Source organism: Oncorhynchus gorbuscha, linkage group LG18 (genome assembly GCF_021184085.1).
Source record: "Oncorhynchus gorbuscha isolate QuinsamMale2020 ecotype Even-year linkage group LG18, OgorEven_v1.0, whole genome shotgun sequence".
NCBI lineage: Eukaryota > Metazoa > Chordata > Actinopteri > Salmoniformes > Salmonidae > Oncorhynchus > Oncorhynchus gorbuscha.
In genome coordinates this window covers 52,814,644-52,834,928 of record NC_060190.1, presented here as the reverse complement: position 1 = coordinate 52,834,928, position 20,285 = coordinate 52,814,644, and the positions used below count along the sequence as shown (strand labels likewise).

At 45.0% G+C, this 20,285-nt stretch overlaps 1 protein-coding gene across 2 annotated transcripts in view; it reads right to left on the bottom strand.

The window, feature by feature from the left end:
* Positions 1-1,757: 1,757 nt before the first annotated feature.
* Positions 1,758-20,285, bottom strand: part of LOC124002665 (rho guanine nucleotide exchange factor 10-like protein) — a 119,959-nt gene continuing 101,431 nt past the window's right edge. For both annotated transcript variants that reach the window (XM_046310276.1, XM_046310277.1), the window contains 4 exons: positions 18,763-18,905; positions 15,430-15,601; positions 4,733-4,855; positions 1,758-4,599 (listed from right to left, as the gene is read on the bottom strand). In XM_046310276.1, the coding sequence (XP_046166232.1) occupies positions 4,055-4,599; positions 4,733-4,855; positions 15,430-15,601; positions 18,763-18,905 (983 nt within the window). In that variant the 3' untranslated portion in view covers positions 1,758-4,054. The remainder of the gene's footprint in view (positions 4,600-4,732; positions 4,856-15,429; positions 15,602-18,762; positions 18,906-20,285) is intronic.

Genomic DNA, 20,285 nt, shown 5'->3' with positions numbered 1-20,285 from the left:
TTGTGGGCTATACTCGGCCTTGTCTCAGGATGGTAAGTTGGTGGTTGAAGATATCCCTCTAGTGGTGTGGGGGCTGTGCTTTGGCAAAGTGGGTGGGGTTATATCCTTCCTGGTTGGCCTGTCCGGGGGTATCATCGGATGGGGCCACAGTGTCTCCTGACCCCTCCTGTCTCAGCCTCCAGTATTTATGCTGCAGTAGTTTATGTGTCGGGGGGCTAGGGTCAGTTTGTTATATCTGGAGTACTTATCCGGTCTTATCCAGTGTCCTGTGTGAATTTAAGTATGCTCTCTCTAATTCTCTCTCTCTCAGAGGAGGACCTGAGCCCTAGGACAATGCCTCAGGACTACCTGGCATGATGACTCTTTGCTGTCCCCAGTCCACCTGGCCGTGCTGCTGCTCCAGTTTCAACTGTTCTGCCTGCGGCTATGGAATCCTGACCTGTTCACCGGACGTGCTACCTGTCCCAGACCGATTATTTGACCATGCTGGTCATTTATGAACATTTGAACATCTTGGGCATGTTCTGTTATAATCTCCACCCGGCACAGCCAGAAGAGAACTGGCCACCCCTCATAGCCTGGTTCCTCTCTAGGTTCCTTCCTAGGTTTTGGCCTTTCTAGGGAGTTTTTCCTAGCCAACGTGCTTCAACACCTGCATTGCTTGCTGTTTGGGGTTTTAGGCTGTGTTTCTGTACAGCACTTTGAGATATCAGCTGATGTACGAAGGGCTATATAAATACATTTGATTTGATTTGACTGTCACCACTGGTCATCAGGCTAGCCACTTACCCAGCAGGGTTGCATCAATTTCCATTGGGCTAGTGCTAGCTGGGCTGAGCTAGGCAGCTAATGCTAGGTAGTTAATGCGAGCTGATTATCATGAAGCAGACGCTATGCTAACATTAGCTAGCTAGCTAATGTCGCTACACCATAGTCATGACAAAATCATGTTTTGACAGTGTAGTGGCTATTGATGTGTTTTGTTGTTGTGTCTTTTGTTTTGTGATATTGTGAATACCACCTTTTTGTCATTCAACTTGGATTTAACTACCGGTATGTATCTAATCCAGTTTCAGCATGAGAAAATGTCCCAAATTCCTGTGAGATACTGGGAGAATTTGCACACTGGATATGGAGCCTCAGAAATGAAAGATCCTGTCACACATTATGAGCAACTACCCTTTTTTAATGATGATGTAATATATTTTATGTGATAAGAGGGCCAGAGTTCATTACAGATGCCTGTGATTATCTGAAGTACCCAAACGGGCCACTAGATGTCTTGTGATTACATACAATTCTGGTAGTTTACTGGTAAATTTAGAAGGTTTCCAGTAATATACACTCCCTTTGCAACCCTAGGTGTGGAGACATATGGGCAGACTGAGCACATAGGGCCACACCAGGTCCAGTTATCCAACATACTGGGCTGGACCATACTGCTATGGGCTGTACGAACAGAGAAATGTGAAGTCAGGGTCCAGAGAAATGTGAAGTCTGGGGATGAGCCAAAGGATTGGATATAGTGGCCTCTAACAGACAGACTCTTATTAGGCTTCACAAAATGGGTCAAAATGTAGACATCTTTTATGGTTTGTGGGTCATTGAACTGGTTCAGACTTGTAAATCTTCAAATCAGCACAACAACCTTAATTTGAGTCCCACAAAAGATGATTAGAATCATGTTATCACTATGAAGTATTTATTAAACATTGACATATTACACATGAATGATGAAACACTTTTACAGTACAGTATGTAAGCATGTGTTTATTAACGTACCAATAGGACATTGGAATTGACATGTAATGGAGAAAAGCAATGTTTTATATGTGCAATGTAACTTAACATTATTAATCTAATGTTAAAGACTTCTCACTCTATCAACGTACACAACTGAGTCACATAATTATTTCATCATAATCAAAAGTTAAACCAGCCGACTCATCACAAGCCTCTTCGTCTACCACAGGGGTGTTCGAAGTCTTTAGTATTATAAGTGCACATTATTTTCAGTTATGTGAATGAAAGTTGAATTATGGGAAGCTTGGAGAAGCTGCACAAATCGGTTTTATAAGAACAGACAGTATGGTCGGTATGAGTGTGAAGTTATTATGGACAATCTCCATTTAGGAGTTTGAATAGATCAAATAATAATGAGTGTGAATCGATGAGAAAGGATGAGAGAGTGGAAACACACTAAGATAAAGGGTGCAATAACGTCTGAGCAAACACCCCAGCAGTGGGAATGGCAAACCACTGAAACAATTGTTGTACATGCAGGTAGTGTTTGTGGATGAATAATCTATACTACATAAAGGTTACTCAATCATACCCTCATATATCCTCTGGCTACATCCAAATAACCTTGACTTGTTGGGGACCTCCAGAAAAGTGTTATGGAATAGTATTAGCATAGAAACACTAAATAGGTCCTGTGGTTTTTGACAGTATACTTTAAACAGCTTTTCTCATGTGTACGTTTGGATAGAAACACCTCAACGCTCTGTATTGAGTTGTGTTTTCTATTGAAAAGCTGCTGTCTGTCAATGCCGGGGAGATTAAGTAAAATGACAAAGAATGTTTCAAAACCATAGAAAGCATGGCCTTCAACTGGGATGAAATAGAGTACTCATGTGGAGATGTAACTGGAATTATTAACAGATTCTACAGAAGTCGTGACAAAATATGTAATCAACCATCACTTCCATCCAGCAGCACAGGCAATTTAAAAGAACACTTCAATGCCATGCATTCATAGCCAAACATCTCAATTCATTTGTTAATGAACACTTTTCAAAGATGTTGTCAAAGGTCTTTTCCATTGTGGAAGAATAGAAACAGGAACAGGGCAGGATAATACCATGTCTCTGTTAGCACACCAGACCACCGATGGCAATGGCTTCACAAAGGAAGTGAAGGAAAGGAGACAGAAATGCTACTAGGGGATAGATTTATCAAAGGTTTGCGTGTGTTAAATTGCCACAGAACCCCATATGAAGCATTCTCCCCTCCGATTGCCTATACACAGCCACTAATGATGTCTTGGTGGCTGCAGTTGTTGTATTTTGTAGTTAATTCAGTAGGCCTTTTGATGTGTAATAAAGGTTATAATTGTGAGCCTATGTGTTTGCTAAACTAACTTAAAATTAACAATGTACAATGTCTTTGTCATCGACAATAAAGATCTACAGTATGGTATCTGTTTTGCATTTTGCAGTAATTCGAGTAGAAACATTTAAAGTTAAAACCTCTAAACTGCGGTAGACACATCTGCCTTCTATTCCCTCTCAGGAATCCTCCTTGTCAATGATACCTCAGATAACCCGCCTATTTATGCAGTATACTGTAAAACATCAGACGATTAAGGACTCACAGTCAGTGTCTAACACACTTTAATTTCCATGAGGCACAGATTCAATTGTGACACACTATGACAGACATTTCACATATTTCACATTGCCAGGGAGTGAGCACGAGGCTTACTGAACTAACAGAACTGAATAAGTCCTTCGTAAACCAACAGTAGTTTCTCAGCTCTAAACTGATGGGTTCTCTCCCAAAGGATCAGATAAAAGATGTCCATCTCCAGCACTGCAGCATGGTAAATTCAACAAACGGTCGCTCTCAAAGGAATGTGGACCATTGTTACAGAGGAATGCTGTCAACTGTGAGAGATAAATGTGTGTGAGGTGAGCACAGTCAGTCTAATGACGCTTGATTTCGGGATATCCATTTTGGCAAGGTGGGGAGAGGACTAATTTAAGCTGTCACAAGAAATGCCCTGGGCCTGTGGCTGAGGATACACACAGAGCCACCAAAGGGATGTCAGTGCCCCATGCCTCACAGGCCACCAGCAGGTCTCCTTAGATGGAGCATGCAGGAGGTCCTGAACCCACACAAGGAGCCATCTGCCTGGCCTTGTGCTCTGTGCCAGCACTAATACACTTCTCTCACATGGTTCAAGTTCCTGTCATTATTGAATGGAGAGGATTCGGGGCTGGGATAAAGAGCTGTTTCTCCACTCTACACTGCCTGAATGTTGATGTCCAGGTCACACAGTTAGTGGCAGTTGCCATACCATCAGGGTTGTTTCTGAAGTCTCCACACCCGTGCGCTCTGCTGTCCCTTCCCTCAGTCTTTGGAAGCCCCTGCCCCCGGATATGACCGCAGCCGAGGTCACCCTGTCCCTACGCCCCCTATCTCGCTCACAGGGGCGCCCCCGCACCCACATCTCAGGGTCGTCACTGAGCTCATAGATGGAGCCGTCCTCCAGTCTTTGTTCCAGAGATTCCAGAGAGGAGTCAGACGCCTCGTCGCCCCGTGCCGTCAGTGCTCGCCCCGGCAACCCCGACGTGGAGCGTAGCCTGTACTGTAGCAGCACACCCCGCCCCTTGCCCCGGCCCTCCCCCTGGGAGCAGCCTGACTGCTGAAGAGACTCCTGGGAGGAGGAGTCACTGCGGTCCTCCCCTCCGCAGGCAGAGTCGGGTCCATCCCCCACAGAGTCCCTCTTCAGCAGCTCTGCGGACAGGGTGCTGGAGGTGGCCACCAGGAAGTCCACCGGACCACAGTGGGCATTCAGAGAGGTCATCCCCTTTCCTGCAGGACAGAGACACAACCAGAAAAGCACAATGTTGACATACATATCCCCAGAAGCAATTAGTATTCCCATTTTGATAATGGATAATTTGTCATAGTGAAAACCTTAATTTCCTCCTCCCCTCATCTGTACCTGTTATTTTGGGAATGCCCTCCAGTTTTGGCACGGGCAGGGTGATGATGACTCCCTGGGCAGTCCCCACCCACAGAAGCCCCTGGCAGAGGAGTAGGCTGGTGACACGCATGCTCTTCTGGCCTATAACACAGGAATAGGGAAACATGAGAGTTTTGTTAAAACCTCTTGGGGCTAGGGGGCAGAATTTTCACTTTTGGATAAATAGCGTGCCCAATTACAACTTACTGCTACTCACGCTAAGAATATAAGATATGCATATTATTCATAGATTTGGATGGAAAACACTCTGACGTTTCTAAAACAGTTTGAATGATGTCTGTGAGTATAACAGAACTTATGTAGCAGGCAAAACCCAGAGGACTAACCGTTCAGAATTATTCTTTTCTGTTCAGTGAGTTCTCGTTGGAAAAATATATTTCTTAGGAACTGGTTTTGAGTTCCTACCGCTTCCACTGGATGTCACCAGTCTTTGAAATTTGGTTGAGGTTATTCCTTTGTGCAATGAAGAAGTAGGAACTGGGTATACTGTTGAGAGTTGCGCAAGACGTGAAAGGTATCCCTGGTTTGTTTTCATTCCTGTATTGAACACAGAAAGACCCGTCTACAATTTGATCGATTACTAACGTCTAAAAATACCTAAAGTTGTATTACAAAAGTAGTTTGAAATATATTGGCAAAGTTTATAGGCAACTTTTGAAATAATTTGTAGTGACGTTGCGTTTTATGCGTCTTTCTGGATCAAACGCAATTTATAAATTGACATTTAGATATAGATGGACGGAATTAATCTAACAAAAGGACCAATTGTGATGTTTATGGGACATATTGGAGTGCCAACAAAAGAAGCTTGTCAAAGGTAATGCATGTTTTATATTTTATTACTACTTTTTGTGTAGCGCCTGCAGGGTTGAAATATACTATACTCTTTGTTTACTGCTGGTGCTATCAACAGATAATAGCTTCTTATGCTTTTGCCAAAAAGCCTTTTTAAAATCTGATACGTTGGCTGGATTCACAACGAGTGTAGCTTTAACTGAGTATCTTACATGTGTGATTTACTGAAAGTATGATTTTATAGAATTTTTTTAAATTTCCCGCGCTGCATTTTCCCTGTTTTTTGCCCAAGTGAGATGCAACTGTCCCGCCTATCCGTAAAAAGTACTGTATTCATAGCATTATGGAAATGAAACAATAACTCATGTTACGGTTATTGTTGTTAAAACCGCATTATTATTTCTGGCACCACTTACAGTATGTTTACATCACGTCAGTTATTAGTATCATTCAACAGTACACAGTTATGCATGTTGTGTTGTGCTGTTGTGTTTCCATGCACTTTCTTAGTTTCAGTACAATAGGAATTTGTTATCAGTATACATTTGAAGTCGGAAGTTTACATACACTTAGGTCATTACGACTTGTTTTTCAACCACTCCAAAAATGTCTTGTTAACAAACTATAGTTCTGGCAAGTCAGTTAGGACATCTACTTTGTGCATGAAACAAGTCATTTTTCCAACAATTGTTTACAGATTATTACACTTATAATGAACTGTATCACAATTCCAGTGGGTCAGAAGTTTACATATACTAAGTTGACTGTGCCTTTAAACAACTTGGAAAATTCCCGAAAATGATGTCATGGCTTTAGAAGCTTCTGCTAGGCTAATTTACATCATTTGGGTCAATTAGAGGTGTGCCTGTGGATGTATTTCAATGCCTACCTTCAAACTCAGTGCATCTTTGCTTGAGATCATGGGAAAATCAAAAGAAATCAGCCAAGGCCTCAGAAAAATAATTGTAGACCTCCACAAGTCTTGTTCATCCTTGGGAGCAATTTCAAAATGCCTGAAGGTACCACGTTCATCTGTACAAACAATAGTACGCAAGTATAAACACCATGGGACCATGCAGCAGTCATACCACTCAGGAAAGAAACACGTTCTGTCTCCTAGTAATGAACGTACTTTGGTGCGAAAAGTGCAAATCAATCCCAGAACAACAGCAAAGGACTTTGTGAAGATGCTGGAGGAAACAGGTACAAAAGTATCATTATGCACAGTCAAACGAGTCATATATCAACATAACCTGAAAGACCGTTCAGCAAGGAAGAAGCCACTGCTCCAAATCACCATAAAAAAGCCAGACTACGGTTTGCAACTGCACATGGGGACAAAGATCGTACTTTTTGGAGAAATGTCCTCTGGTCTGATGAAACAAAAATAGAACTCTTTGACCATAATGACCATCGTTATGTTTGGAGGAAAAAGGGGAAGGCTTGCAAGCAGAAGAACACCATCCCAAGGGGGTGGCAGCATCATGTTGTGGGGGTGAGTTGCTGCAGGAGGGACTGGTGCACTTCACAAAATAGATGTCAGGAAACTTGTGGATATATTGAAGCAACATCTCAAGACATCAGTCAGGAAGTTAAAGCTTGGTCGCAAATGGGTCTTCCAAATGGACAATGACCCCAAGCATACTTCCAAAGTTGTAGCAAAATGGCTTAAAGACAACAGAGTCAAGATCTTGGAGTGGCCATCACAAAGCCCTGACCTCAACCGTAAAGAAATTTTGTGGGCAGAACTGAAAAAGCATTTGCGAGCAAGGAGGCCTACAAACCTGACTCAGATACACCAGCTCTGTCAGGAGAAATGGGACAAAATTCACCCAACTTATTGTGGGAAGCTTGTGGAAGGCTACCCGAAACGTTTGACACAGGTTAAACCATTTAAAGGCAATGCTACCAAATAGTAACTGAGTATATGTAAACTCCTGACACTGGGAATGTGATGAAAGAAATAAAAGCTGAAATATATAATTCTTTCTACTATTATTCTGACATTTCACATTATAAAAATAAAGTGACGATCCTAACTGACCTAAGACAGGGCATTTTTACTAGGATTAAATGGCAGGAATTGTGAAAAACTGAGTTTAAATGTATTTGGCTAAGGTGTATGTAAACGTCCAACTTCAACTGTACATGCAAACGGTATAATTGTGAAATTACACACAAAATAGGAGCCAATACATGATGTTTATGGTTTTCTGGTCTCTGTCATTGGCTTATTGGCTCTTGTGGTCCTGATATGTAGTTTCACTTAATATCCACGGCAACCACCTAATTGAATTACAACATCAGTCATGTGATCGCTACTGAGAGAATGCTAATTTACATATAGAGCTGCATTTACATGGTTGTTCTGTGTCACGCTCAGATTATGATGTGTGATTCGCATGAGTGCTTAGAGAGCGCCTTAATTGATTCATTTCATCACGCATGAACACAGCCCATGTTTGGAAGCAGCAGCAGTGCTCTGCAAGGAGGGAGTTGAGGCAGCATCGCTGAGGTGCATGTTAAGCTTCTGCAGAGAGCGAGGTATTTAGGAAAAAGATCTCAGAGGATCAGGACAGAGTTAAAGGCACAGTGAAGAATTCAATCTTGTACAAAAATGGACTAAATCTAATAAAAAAATATTTAATCAATCTACACACAATACGCCATAATGACAAAGTGAAAAAAGGTTTTTAGAAATATTTGCACATTTATTACAAATCAAAGAAACAGAAATGCCTTATTTACATAAGTATTCAAACAATTTGCTATGAGACTCAATTGAGCTCAGGTGCATCCTGTTTCCATTGATCATCCTTGAGATGTTTCTACAACTTGATTGGAGTCCACCTTTGGTAAATTCAATTGACTGAACATGATTTGGAAAGGCACACACCGGTCAATGTAAAGTCCCAAAGTTGACAGTGCATGTCAGAGCAAAAACCAAGCCAAGAGGCCGAAGGAATTGGGTACCAAAATGTTTCATTTACATTTGACATTTAAGTCATTTAGCAGACGCTCTTATCCAGAGCGACTTACAAATTGGTGCATTCACCTTATGACATCCAGCGGGACAGTCACTTTACAATAGTGCATCTAAATCTTAAAGGGGGGGGGGTGGGGGTGAGAGGGATTACTTATCCTATCCTGTAGCAAAGAACAGTGGCCGCCATCATTCTTAAATGGAAGAAGTTTGGAACCAACAAGACCCCTCCTAGAGCTGGCCGCCCGGCCAAACAGAGCAATTGGTGGTCACTCTGACAGAGCTCCAAAGTTCATCTGTGGAGATGGGAGAACCTTCCAAAAGGACAACCATCTCTGCAGCAATCCACCAATCAGGCCTTTATGGTAGAGTGGCCAGATGTAAGCAACTCTTCAGTAAAAGGCCCGCTTGGAGTTTGCTAAAAGTCACCTAAAGGACTTTCAAACAATGAGAAACAAGATTCTCTGAAATCAAGATTGTTCTCTTTGGCCTGAATGCCAAGCGTCACGTCTATAGGAAACCTGCACCATCTCTACGGTGAAGCCTGGTGGTGGCAGGATCATGCACTGAGGATGTTTTTCAGCAGCAGGCACTAGGAGAATAGTCAGAATTGAGGGAAAGATGAATGGAGAAAAGTACAGAGATCCTTGATGAAAACCCGCTCCAGAGCGCTCAAGACCTCAGATGGGGGCCAAGGTGCATCTTCCAACAGGACAATGACATTAAGAAAACAGCCAGGACAACACAGGAGTGGCTTTGGGACAAGTCTCTGAATGTTCTTGAGTGGCCCAGCCAGAGCCCGGACTTGAATCTGATCGAACATCTCTGGAGAGACCTGAAAATAGCTGTGCAGCGATGCTCCCCATCCAACCTGACAGAGCTTGAGAGGCTCTGTAGAGAAGAATTGGAGAAACTCCCTAAATACAGGTATGCAAAGCTTGTAACATCATACCCAGAAGACTCTAGGCTGTAATCGCTGCCAAAGGTACTTCAACAAAGTACTGAGTAAAGGGTCTGAGTAGTTATGTAATTGTGATATTTCAGTTTTTAATTTTTTATAAATTAGCCAACATTTCTAAAAACCTATTTTTGTTTTGTCATTATGGAGTATTGTGTGTAGATTGACGAGGGGGGGGAAACATTTGAATCCATTTTATGATAAGGCTGTAACGTAACAATGTGGAAAAAGTCAAAGGGTCTGAATACTTTCCGAATGCACTGTAAATGTCAGTTGACTGCTTAGATAGACTAGAAATAGACACAATCTCTATGTCACAAAGAGCTACATCAGAGGGGCAGCGACCACCCACTCCAGAGTTAAAGGAAAACTCCACCCCAAAACAATCTGTTTTTATTAGTCCATTGTTGATATAGTCTCAAAATGTTTTGCATGTCAGCAATCAAGTCTTCAAAATACAGAAATACAGCCCGGTATGATACATTTTGTATCATATGATGCTACATTTTGCATCATATGCAAAAATATTGTTTTTGGGTGAAATGTTTCTTTAACATGAACTGTTAAGTTAAGAGCATGTAGGCGATAGCCAGGCATCGTCTAGGAACAGCAATGAAAGAGGATAATGACAAAGACAGGAGATTAGGGAGGTATTTAAGCAATCCTCCACCTCCAATTTTTACAGTAATGCAGAGGTCTTCAGTGGGCTGATCTAAGGATCTAAGTCTCTAAAGATAACTATGTCGCTGTAATATTTCAATGAGGACCTTTTGAATTACATGTATTTATTTTTTCATAGAAAATGACTATTAAATCCATTAGAAAAAGACACAGGTTTTTCTTCTCGGCTTTAGAAAATTCCCAGCTGTTTACTACATCAGACAGAACACAACCCCCCACCCCCTCCCCTCCCCGATGAGGAGCAGCACATTAAAGGGTGAGGATTTGGGCAGTAGATCATAAATTCTTGTCCTATCAAAATTAAGGGAGAGACAGATGGGAATGGAAGTGCATTGATCTGTAATAACTGTATCAGTATTCCATGTTTCATGTGTATCCAGAGGAACAGCAGAAGAGAGAGTAAGCAGGAGCCCTCTAACCACCCCTCATCCTAGCCCCCCTAACCCCCTTCGTGCCCTGTCTCCTAACTTCCCCTGAGGCCAACCTGCCTCCCTCTCTCATTCTCAAACATCCTGCATATTTCATCAGGAAGTGTTGGAGTAGGGAGGAAATGACCTAAGGTTCACCAAACTATATAAAGTCTAGACAACTTGACCGATAGGCACTTGACGAAGAAGACATTTCTAACAAAAATACACTTTGACCGGAGAAAGACAAGTTTGGGCTTTCTGAACCATGTCTCTTTTTGTTCTTTCCTTCTCCATCCAACTTCTGAAAGAGGGCAACAACAATGGACCTGTTGACAGTAACTCTGGCCGCCTCTCCTTCCAGTTCTCTGCTGCCAATGAATGGAACGAACGACAAAAATCTCTGAAACACTTATCTCCCTCACTAGCTTGAAGCACCAGCTGTCAGAGCAGCTCATAGATTACTGCACCTGTACAAAGCCCATCTATAATTTAGCCCAAATAACTACCTCTCCCCCAACTGTATTTATTTATTTATAAATTTAGCTCCTTTGCACCCCATTATTTCTATCTCTACCTTGCACATTATTCCACTGCAAATATACCATTCCAGTGTTTTACTTGCTATTGTCACGTTCTGACCTTTATTTCCTTTGTTTTGTAATTATTTAGTATGGTCAGGGCGTGAGTTGGGGTGGGCAGTCTATGTTTGTTTTTCTATGATTTTGGGATTTCTATGTTTTGGCCTAGTATGGTTCTCAATCAGAGACAGGTGTCATTAGTTGTCTCTGACAGAGAATCATACTTAGGTAGCCTGGGTTTCACTGTTTGTTTGTGGGTGTTTGTTTCCATGTCTGTGTTTTTTCACCACACGGTACTGTTTTGGTTTTCGTTCAGTTCACGTTTATTGTTTTTGTATCAGTTGTGTTCATGTTGAGTATTTCTTATTAAAAGAACCATGGACACTTATCACACCGCATATTGGTCCTCCGATCCTTCTCGCCTCTCCTCTTCGGACGAAGAGGAGGAAATCCTTGACGGAAACACCCACCAAAACAGGATCAAGCAGTGTGGTGACAGTCAGCCCCAAAAATGTCTTGGGGGGATGGCACACAGGAAGTGTTGCGAAGCCAAGTAGGAGACCTGCACTAACTTCCTGTGCTTACCGGAGGGCGAGAGAGACCGGGCAGGCACTGTGTTATGCTGTGGTGCGCACGGTTTCCCATATGCGGGTGCATAGTGGGCATCGAGCCAGGTGCCATGACGCCGGCTCTACGCATCTGGTCTCCAGTGCGTATCCTTGGGCCATGGTACATGGCACCAGCCTTACGCATGGTGTCCCCGGTTCGCCTGCACAGCCCAGTGCAGGCTATTCTACCTCGCCGCACTGGCAGGGCGACCGGGAGCATTCAACCAGGTAAGGTTGGGCAGGCTCGGTGCTCAAGAGCTCCAGTGCGCCTGCATGGTCCGGTCTATCCAGTGCCACCTCCACGCACCAGCCCTCCAGTGGCAGCCCCCTGCACCAGGCTGTCTCTCCGTCTCAGCCCTACAGGTGCTCCCGCCTGTCCAGCGCTGCCAGAGCCCTCCTCCTCTCCAGCGCTGCCAGAGTCTCCCATCTGTCCAGAGCTGCCAGTGTCTCCCATCTGTCCAGAGCTGCCAGTGTCTCCCGTCTGTCCAGAGCTGCCAGAGTCTCCCGTCTGTCCAGAGCTGCCAGAGTCTCCCGTCTGTCCAGAGCTGCCAGAGTCTCCCGTCTGTCCAGAGCTGCCAGAGTCTCCCGTCTGTCCAGAGCTGCCAGAGTCTCCAGTCTGTCCAGAACTGCTAGAGTCTCCCGTCTGTCATGATCCGCCAGTCTGCAAGGAGCCGCCAGAGCCGCCAGTCTGCAAGGAGCCGCCGGAGCCGCCAGTCTGCAAGGAGCCGCCGGAGCCGCCAGTCTGCAAGGAGCCGCCGGAGCCGCCAGTCTGCAAGGAGCCGCCGGAGCCGCCAGTCTGCAAGGAGCCGCCGTTCAGCCAGGATCTGCCAGAGCCGCCGTTCAGCCAGGATCTTCCAGAGCCGCCTTTCAGCCAGGATCTGCCATAGCCGCAGTTCAGCCAGGATCTTCCAGAGCCGCCGTTCAGCCAGGATCTTCCAGAGCCGCCGTTCAGCCAGGATCTGCCAGAGCCGCCGTTCAGCCAGGATCTGCCAGAGCCGCCAGTCAGCCAGGATCTGCCAGAGCCGCCAGTCAGCCAGGATCTGCCAGAGCCGCCAGTCAGCCAGGATCTGCCAGAGCCGCCGTTCAGCCAGGATCTTCCAGAGCCGCCGTTCAGCCAGGATCTTCCAGAGCCGCCTTTCAGCCAGGATCTGCCATAGCCGCAGTTCAGCCAGGATCTGCCAGAGCCGCCGTTCAGCCAGGATCTTCCAGAGCCGCCGTTCAGCCAGGATCTGCCAGAGCCGCCGTTCAGCCAGGATCTGCCAGAGCCGCCAGTCAGCCAGGATCTGCCAGAGCCGCCATTCAGCCAGGATCTTCCAGAGCCGCCGTTCAGCCAGGATCTTCCAGAGCCGCCGTTCAGCCAGGATCTGCCAGAGCCGCCGTTCAGCCAGGATCTGCCAGAGCCGCCAGTCAGCCAGGATCTGCCAGAGCCGCCATTCAGCCAGGATCTGCCAGAGCCGCCAGTCAGCCAGGATCTGCCAGAGCCGCCAGTCAGCCAGGATCTGCCAGAGCCGCCAGTCAGCCAGGATCTGCCAGAGCCGCCAGTCAGCCAGGATCTGCCAGAGCCGCCAGTCAGCCAGGATCTGCCAGAGCCGCCAGTCAGCCAGGATCTGCCAGAGCCGCCAGTCAGCCAGGATCTGCCAGAGCCGCCATTCAGCCAGGATCTGCCAGAGTCGTCAGTCAGTCCGGAGCTGCCCTTCAGTCCGGAGCTACCCCTCAGTCCCGAGCTGCCCCTCAGTCCCGAGCTGCCCCTCAGTCCCGAGCTGCCCCTCAGTCCCGAGCTGCCCCTCAGTCCCGAGCTGCCCCTCAGTCCAGTGGGGCCATTTAGAAGGTTCGCCGTGTTTAGGAGGCCACGGAGGCGGACAATGAGGCGTAGAAAGACTGTGGTGAAGTGGGGTCCACGTCCCGCGCCAGAGCCACCACCGCGGACAGACGCCCACTGTCTGCACCTTGGGGGGGGGGGGTACTGTCACGTTCTGACCTTTTATTTCCTTTGTTTTGTCGTTATTTAGTATGGTCAGGGCGTGAGTTGGGGTGGGCAGTCTATGTTTGTTTTTCTATGATTTTGGGGTGGGCAGTCTGTTTGTTTTTCTATGATTTTGGGACTTCTATGTTTCGGCCTAGTATGGTTCTCAATCAGAGGCAGGTGTCATTAGTTTTCTCTGATTGAGAATCATACTTAGATAGCCTGGGTTTCACTGTTTGTTTGTGGGTGTTTGTTTCCGTGTCTGTTTTTTCACCACACGGTACTGTTTTGGTTTTCGTTCAGTTCACGTTTATTGTTTTTGTATCAGTTGTGTTCAGGTTGAGTATTTCTTATTAAAGAACCATGGACACTTATCACGCCGCATATTGGTCCACCGATCCTTCTCTCGCCTCTCCAGACGAAGAGGAGGAAAACCGTTACAGCTATATTGTATTTACTTCACCACCATGGCCTTTTTTTTGCCTTTACCTCCCTTATCTCACTTCATTTCCTCACATTGTATATAGACTTATTTTTCTACTGTATTATTATTGTATCTACTGTATTATTGACTGTATGTTTGTTTTACTCCATGTGTTGTTGTATGTGTCGAACTGCTTTGCTTTATCTTGGCCACGTTGCAATTGTAAATGAGAACTTGTTCTCAACTTGCCTACCTGGTTAAAAAAACTCCCTGTGTCCAGCTGCTGAAACTTGATTTGGTGCACTGCCTTTCTCTCCTTTGAGTTCTGTCTGACTCTGATCCTCAGTCCTTTTTACATGCAGAATATCAAACTGAATAAATCCAGACAGCATTAGGAGGAAGGGAGCAGGATTTTAGGCTGTAATGGCTCCCTAGGCCATGGGTCCCTGGGCTGATATTGAATCAAATTGATAAAATGTGTGGAAGGACCACCCTGAAACAGGCTCATTTCTGTTTCAGCCAGTCCGACGTGTTTACCCTGACTCCCCCATACTAACAATGGAAATACTTGGATTGGTTGATAAATATTTCATTCATCATGAAGGAAGATGGAGAGTGAGGAGAATGTATACAGCATCTTAAAGGGGCTGCAGTGAGAGATAAAATAAAAGAGAGACAGATAAGATGAGAAGAAAGAAAGCGTGAGAGAGAGAAGAAAATAAAATAGAGACGCAGGTAAAAAGAAAACAAACCTGGCACAATACAAGTGTTGCCAAGATATTGAAGGAAAGACGAGTGCTTCCATGGCAACTCGTGCAATGAAAACCTTTGTCTGGCAGCATTGTAAACAGCTTGTCAATGATTGTACTTTTGTGAATTCCTGCCTCTCACCCTATGGCTCCATCGGGACTTCTCAGGGTCTTTAGATGGCTAGTTATTCAGGTCAGTCCCGGAGTGCAGGGCCAAAGGAGCAGCTCCAGCAAGACAAGACCAGAATATCATTCCAGCGAGAAGTGCAGTATCGACGTGGCTTAATTGGTGCCATCTCATTGCTCTTGTACAACGAGGGCCCCCAAAAACGAACTAATGTATGCCATATGTTTTCCTCCTAACCCCACAAATACAGCAGGTCAGGCTCATGACAAAATAGATTTTGTGATAGAACCCTAGCAAAGACTTGTGGAGTTGACCCCCGGAATGAGGAGGTCAAAACGAATCCCTATAGCAACCTGACTGTAGGCGTTTTGAACTGTACCTGGGTTGTGCAAAGATACTCGTGTGGAGATATTGATTTCCTGCAGATGCTCCAGTGTCTCAGTGTGGAACAGGCGAATAGAAGAGCCCTCACTAAAGGCCATCCAGACTCCTCCTCCAGCCCGCACCATATGGGCCACGCTCACCAAGGGTTCTGGGTGCACCTCAAACCTCTGGAAGAGAGAAGGAGAGAAGCAGTGAATAACTATATTGAAACTATAGTAGAGATGGGACTTAGGCATAGAGAATAGGCATAGAGCTGTGCTTACACAGAACATGTAGTTAAAATAAACAGTATAGCCCCATTTAGACCCGGTTGACATTGGTCTTTTAAATGAAATATACTGTAGATCTGAGTTTTTTATGAATCCGATCAATGTTACATGCAGACATCTTGGTCTAAATACAACAAAACAGATGTGATATGCCTTGTCAGGAATTTGATTTGAAAATATTTGAGACAGGATTTTGTCTGGGTTGGCTTTCTCTGCAGTCAGATATGATGATAATGGGAAAAACTACTGAGGTACTTGGGTCCAGTCCGGGGTGGGGGTTGGGGGGTTCTTACAGAAATCTGGAAATCTATAATGTGTTTCTATGAATAACTGATTACCATATAAAGTGTGATGTTACTGTCTGTAATTGCGTCTTTACCATTGCTCTGCACATTGTTAAATGTATGTCTCTGTACGTAGACATCCAATCCATAATGAAGTTATAATATCCTAGATCTACAGTATGACTTCATTAAACAAATGCATAAAGTATTGTGCATCCATGTCATAAGAACTCCTCTCCAGGAGTTCTAGTTCACTGTATCCATGGACAACACTGCTAATGTGCTCAGACATAATCATACAAAGTGAATTACACATGAACACCGTTAACAAATTACATTTGGATATTACTTGTTAACAAAAGACTAATAGAATGCCTGAGCGTAGGTTTGAGTACCCCTCTTTAGAGCTCTTTCACGAAACCCAAGTCGGCCAGATGACTGGAGATTAACAACCCTGCACCAACCCAGAAAAGGCTATAGGTGTGTCTCTCTTGAGATTGTAATGAACTGCACCAACCCAGAAAAGGCTATAGGTGTGTCTCTCTTGAGATTGTAATGAACTGCACCAATGTTTCACAGACAGGGGCATCTTTTCTACTGTGTCAGTATACATCTTCCTCCCACCCTCCAATTTCTCAAGACCACAGCAAAAGAGGAGGCGTTTCAGGCACACATTCTTAATGAGTAGCTGAGGAAGAGCAGTGCGCCTTATCATAGTTAGGCATGCTACCCCCCGAGGTCTGCACCATGACAGGGGCTGGCTCTGGCATCGTCTCCCCGCTCCTATCACTCTCGGTTCATGAGTCCGGGGATGAGAGATTAGTCAGGGAGACGGCTGAGGAGGGGTGCTCCCCCTGTGCACCGGAGGACGGGGATTACCACCTGTTTGTGTGCCCTTGCCAGGGGGACCTCCTTTGTTTGAGAGTGGGGAGAGGAAGAGAACCCTTTGATGTGTTTTCTCTTTTAATTGACTCCGCGGCAGAAGGTGCCTGCTCTGCTCCACCTAGGAAGAGAGGAAATCGCATCCCTTCCATTTTCAAGTGCAACCATTAAATTCTATAAATTATTTAAGTTCAAAGAGCCCTATTTCAAAAAATGGACTAACTAAATACAAATAAAGTTACAAAAATATATATATAATTTAAAGAGCATTGAAAATGTCAGTGAACCATTAGAAAATCATGGGGCGGGCTTAAATCAGTGATTTTGGCATGAACAGACAAATTGTTAATTAACAGGCTAATTATTGGTTGACACCCAGTCATCATGACACCTTGTCAAGCATATGTTTCACTGGATATGTCATTATCTGACTGCTTTCAATTTGATCTGTCCCCTGTATCCCAGTGAGGCCAAATGTAAAACAATGCCATAGCTACTGTAATAATAATGAATTAACTGGTAGGGTAATTGAATAGAAGAGGTTAGTGGAAGTGAGATCTGTCTACAGGGCTGCATGACTGCCAGCCTTAACACAATTGGATACTGCCTGGAGAGCCTATCAGAGCAGATATTTGGTACTAAGGTCTCTTCTAAAAATGGATGGTGTCAAATAACTGATGGCAACAACTGTTCACCCAATTGACACACTGGTATTAGCGAGATGAGTTCTGCATTGCTTACAGCCATGAGAGTGGTAGCAGTACGACAGAGGTAAAAATGCCCCTTCCACCCAGCACTTCTGTCACACAAACAGCAGCACCAAGTCCTTCATCAGCAGAGGGGAGAATCACTGCAGGCTAAAGACCCAGCGCTAAAGCCCCACCGCCTGAACAGCTCATTAGCCCTGCATTACACTGGGTGACAAGGTGTCTGTTCTCAGGAGGAGCAAATACACAGCCACGGAGGTGAAGGAAGGAGGGGAGTGGGCATGGGAAGGACAGGGAGGAGAGGGAGGGGGAGTAAGCATCATCCTCTCTTCTAGAGAGAAGTAGAGGGAGGGAGGGAGGGAGGGAGGGAGGGAGGGAGGGAGGGAGGGAGGGAGGGAGGGAGGGAGGGAGGGAGGGAGGGAGGGAGGGAGGGAGGGAGGGAGGGAGGGATGTCATGCCATGTCCTGCATCCTCACAGTCCTGCCTGGTTAGGCTCTGATGACAGTTCTCTTTATTTTAGGGCACATGGGTCATTCCCGGAGCTCTGTCATAATGCAGAGCACATACAAGGGTCCCTTCAAGCACACACACAGGAGGAGTGGGGGGAGGAGGACAATAAGGCTGATCTGACTTAGGCAAGCGGGCTAGACCGCTAAAGTAGAGGAGGGGTAAGTCTGAGCGATCACGATCCTGACACCCCCCCCCCCCACTAAGAGAGGTGCAACCAGCACCGACGCAAGCACACATGCCTGTTCACCATGCAGAGGGGATACGCTGGCACGAGCCAGACAGAACCTTGTCTCCTTTGCGTGGTCACTCAGCTGGCTAAGCTCTGATCTCCAGAGAATTGAACAGGGAGGAAAGTGTACAAGCATAAAGAGCCACTGCTGCCTGAAAACACATTCTGATGCCAACATCCCCACAAATATTTTAGGTCAAAGTATCAATGTAGAACTCAAGGTGTTTTGAGTTCCAATATAGTTTATGGTTCCAAAATAAAGTGTGTTTAGGTAAAGAAAAGGACAGTGTATTGTCGAGACAATTCTGTGCATGAGCCTCTGCTCTTAAGCAGTTGTGAAAAGGATGCAAGATGGAGGTGAAGATGCTTTCCTGGAGCATTTCGAGAGGCTTGTATTTGTGTGTGGTTGTTCAAACTATAAAGCACCTTGTGCATCTCCTATTGTACCTGAGTGGAAAGGCTGGAGCCCTTGATGACGGTCACAGAGTTGGCACAGCTGGCCCACACAGAGTCCTCCAGTACCAGAAGAGTTCGCACAGGCTCCGGGCCCACACTCACAGTCCTGCAGGTGTCTGGCTCCCAAAGCTCACCTGAGAAGACAACACAACAAATGCTCAGAATCAGAACCCTTTAAATTCTTACTATACTAAGAACAAAACAAAGTTTTGCTCAAACAGCTAACAAAATCATGACTTGTTATCGCCAGTTTATGATTATGTTTTAAATACATGCAAAACTTTCCGTTTGACTGCGTAGTGTGGTGATTCAGCAGCTGTTGCCTTGAGCAAGGCAATTAAACTACATTGCTTCTACTTACACTCAAGCAACTTGCCCTGGTGTTCTCTAGACAAATATTCCAAAGTGAAAACACAAGAAAATACTTACACTTACTGTTTCACACACGTGCATGAGCAACTAAGCATGCACATGCGCAGAGCGCACACACATGCACTCACACACACACAGACATACACGCACACACACAAAAACCAGCGTGAATCACAATTTGATGAAAACAAAGTGTCTATGGACTATACTTTGAGACTAAACAGTAAGGCATCCTTAACATCCAAATGCTAATAACTGCCATACAATTTAATCAGCTTCCTAACCTCCTTATCGCCACTTCATTTTTTCCGCCCGTCGGTGTGAAAATGAAGCAGACATTATTCGTTTGAGTTGTAAACACAGGGCACCCATTGCAGCTACCCTGGAAGTGCATTATGAAGCACCTTACATAAGCTTTTCCTTTGCTGTGCTTTAATGAAGCAAAATTAGAGAAGGAAGTGCACCCAGCCATTTAATTAACATTGTGAGTTGTTTATTTCATGCCTTTCAAATCAGAATAGCTTCACAATGCCTTCTGACTTCCTCAGGTTAATTGCTTGGCGTGTTCTAAATGTCATTCTTCCACATTTTTTAATTCACTTTCCTTTAAGTCCCCCTAGCTCCATGCACAAGCCTTGGCCATGTCACAGCTCTACCACACGCACCACCGCAAAACACTGGAAAATGGTCAAAAATGGGTTCAGACCATCAAAAGATTTTCTAAATAAGTTTCTGAAGCCCAGACCTTCAACTCTATGAACTGTATGAATTATATTTATATGAGAAAAGAAATTGGGATTTTCCGCTAAGCAACAATGTGCTGGGCAGGCTATTCATATGCATTTTGATAGAAATCCCATGTGAAGACTTGATATTTTCCTACTCTTGCAGACAGGGTTTCCAGGCAGCAGTGTGCCATCCAGGGGCATCAATCTTTAACAGCCGTGCAGAATGCACAAACATTGCCTGGCACCATCCACACTCCACTCCAGAGCTTTTTCCCTGTCTTCTACCTCTTTATTATTTATTTATTTTACATAACATGAATAGTAATATTTAATCGGCACGCAGCACACTGGCGTAATTAATCATCCTTTCTGCTTGGCTGGAGGTGAGAGGACAGCAGAGTGCTGGGTGGATGC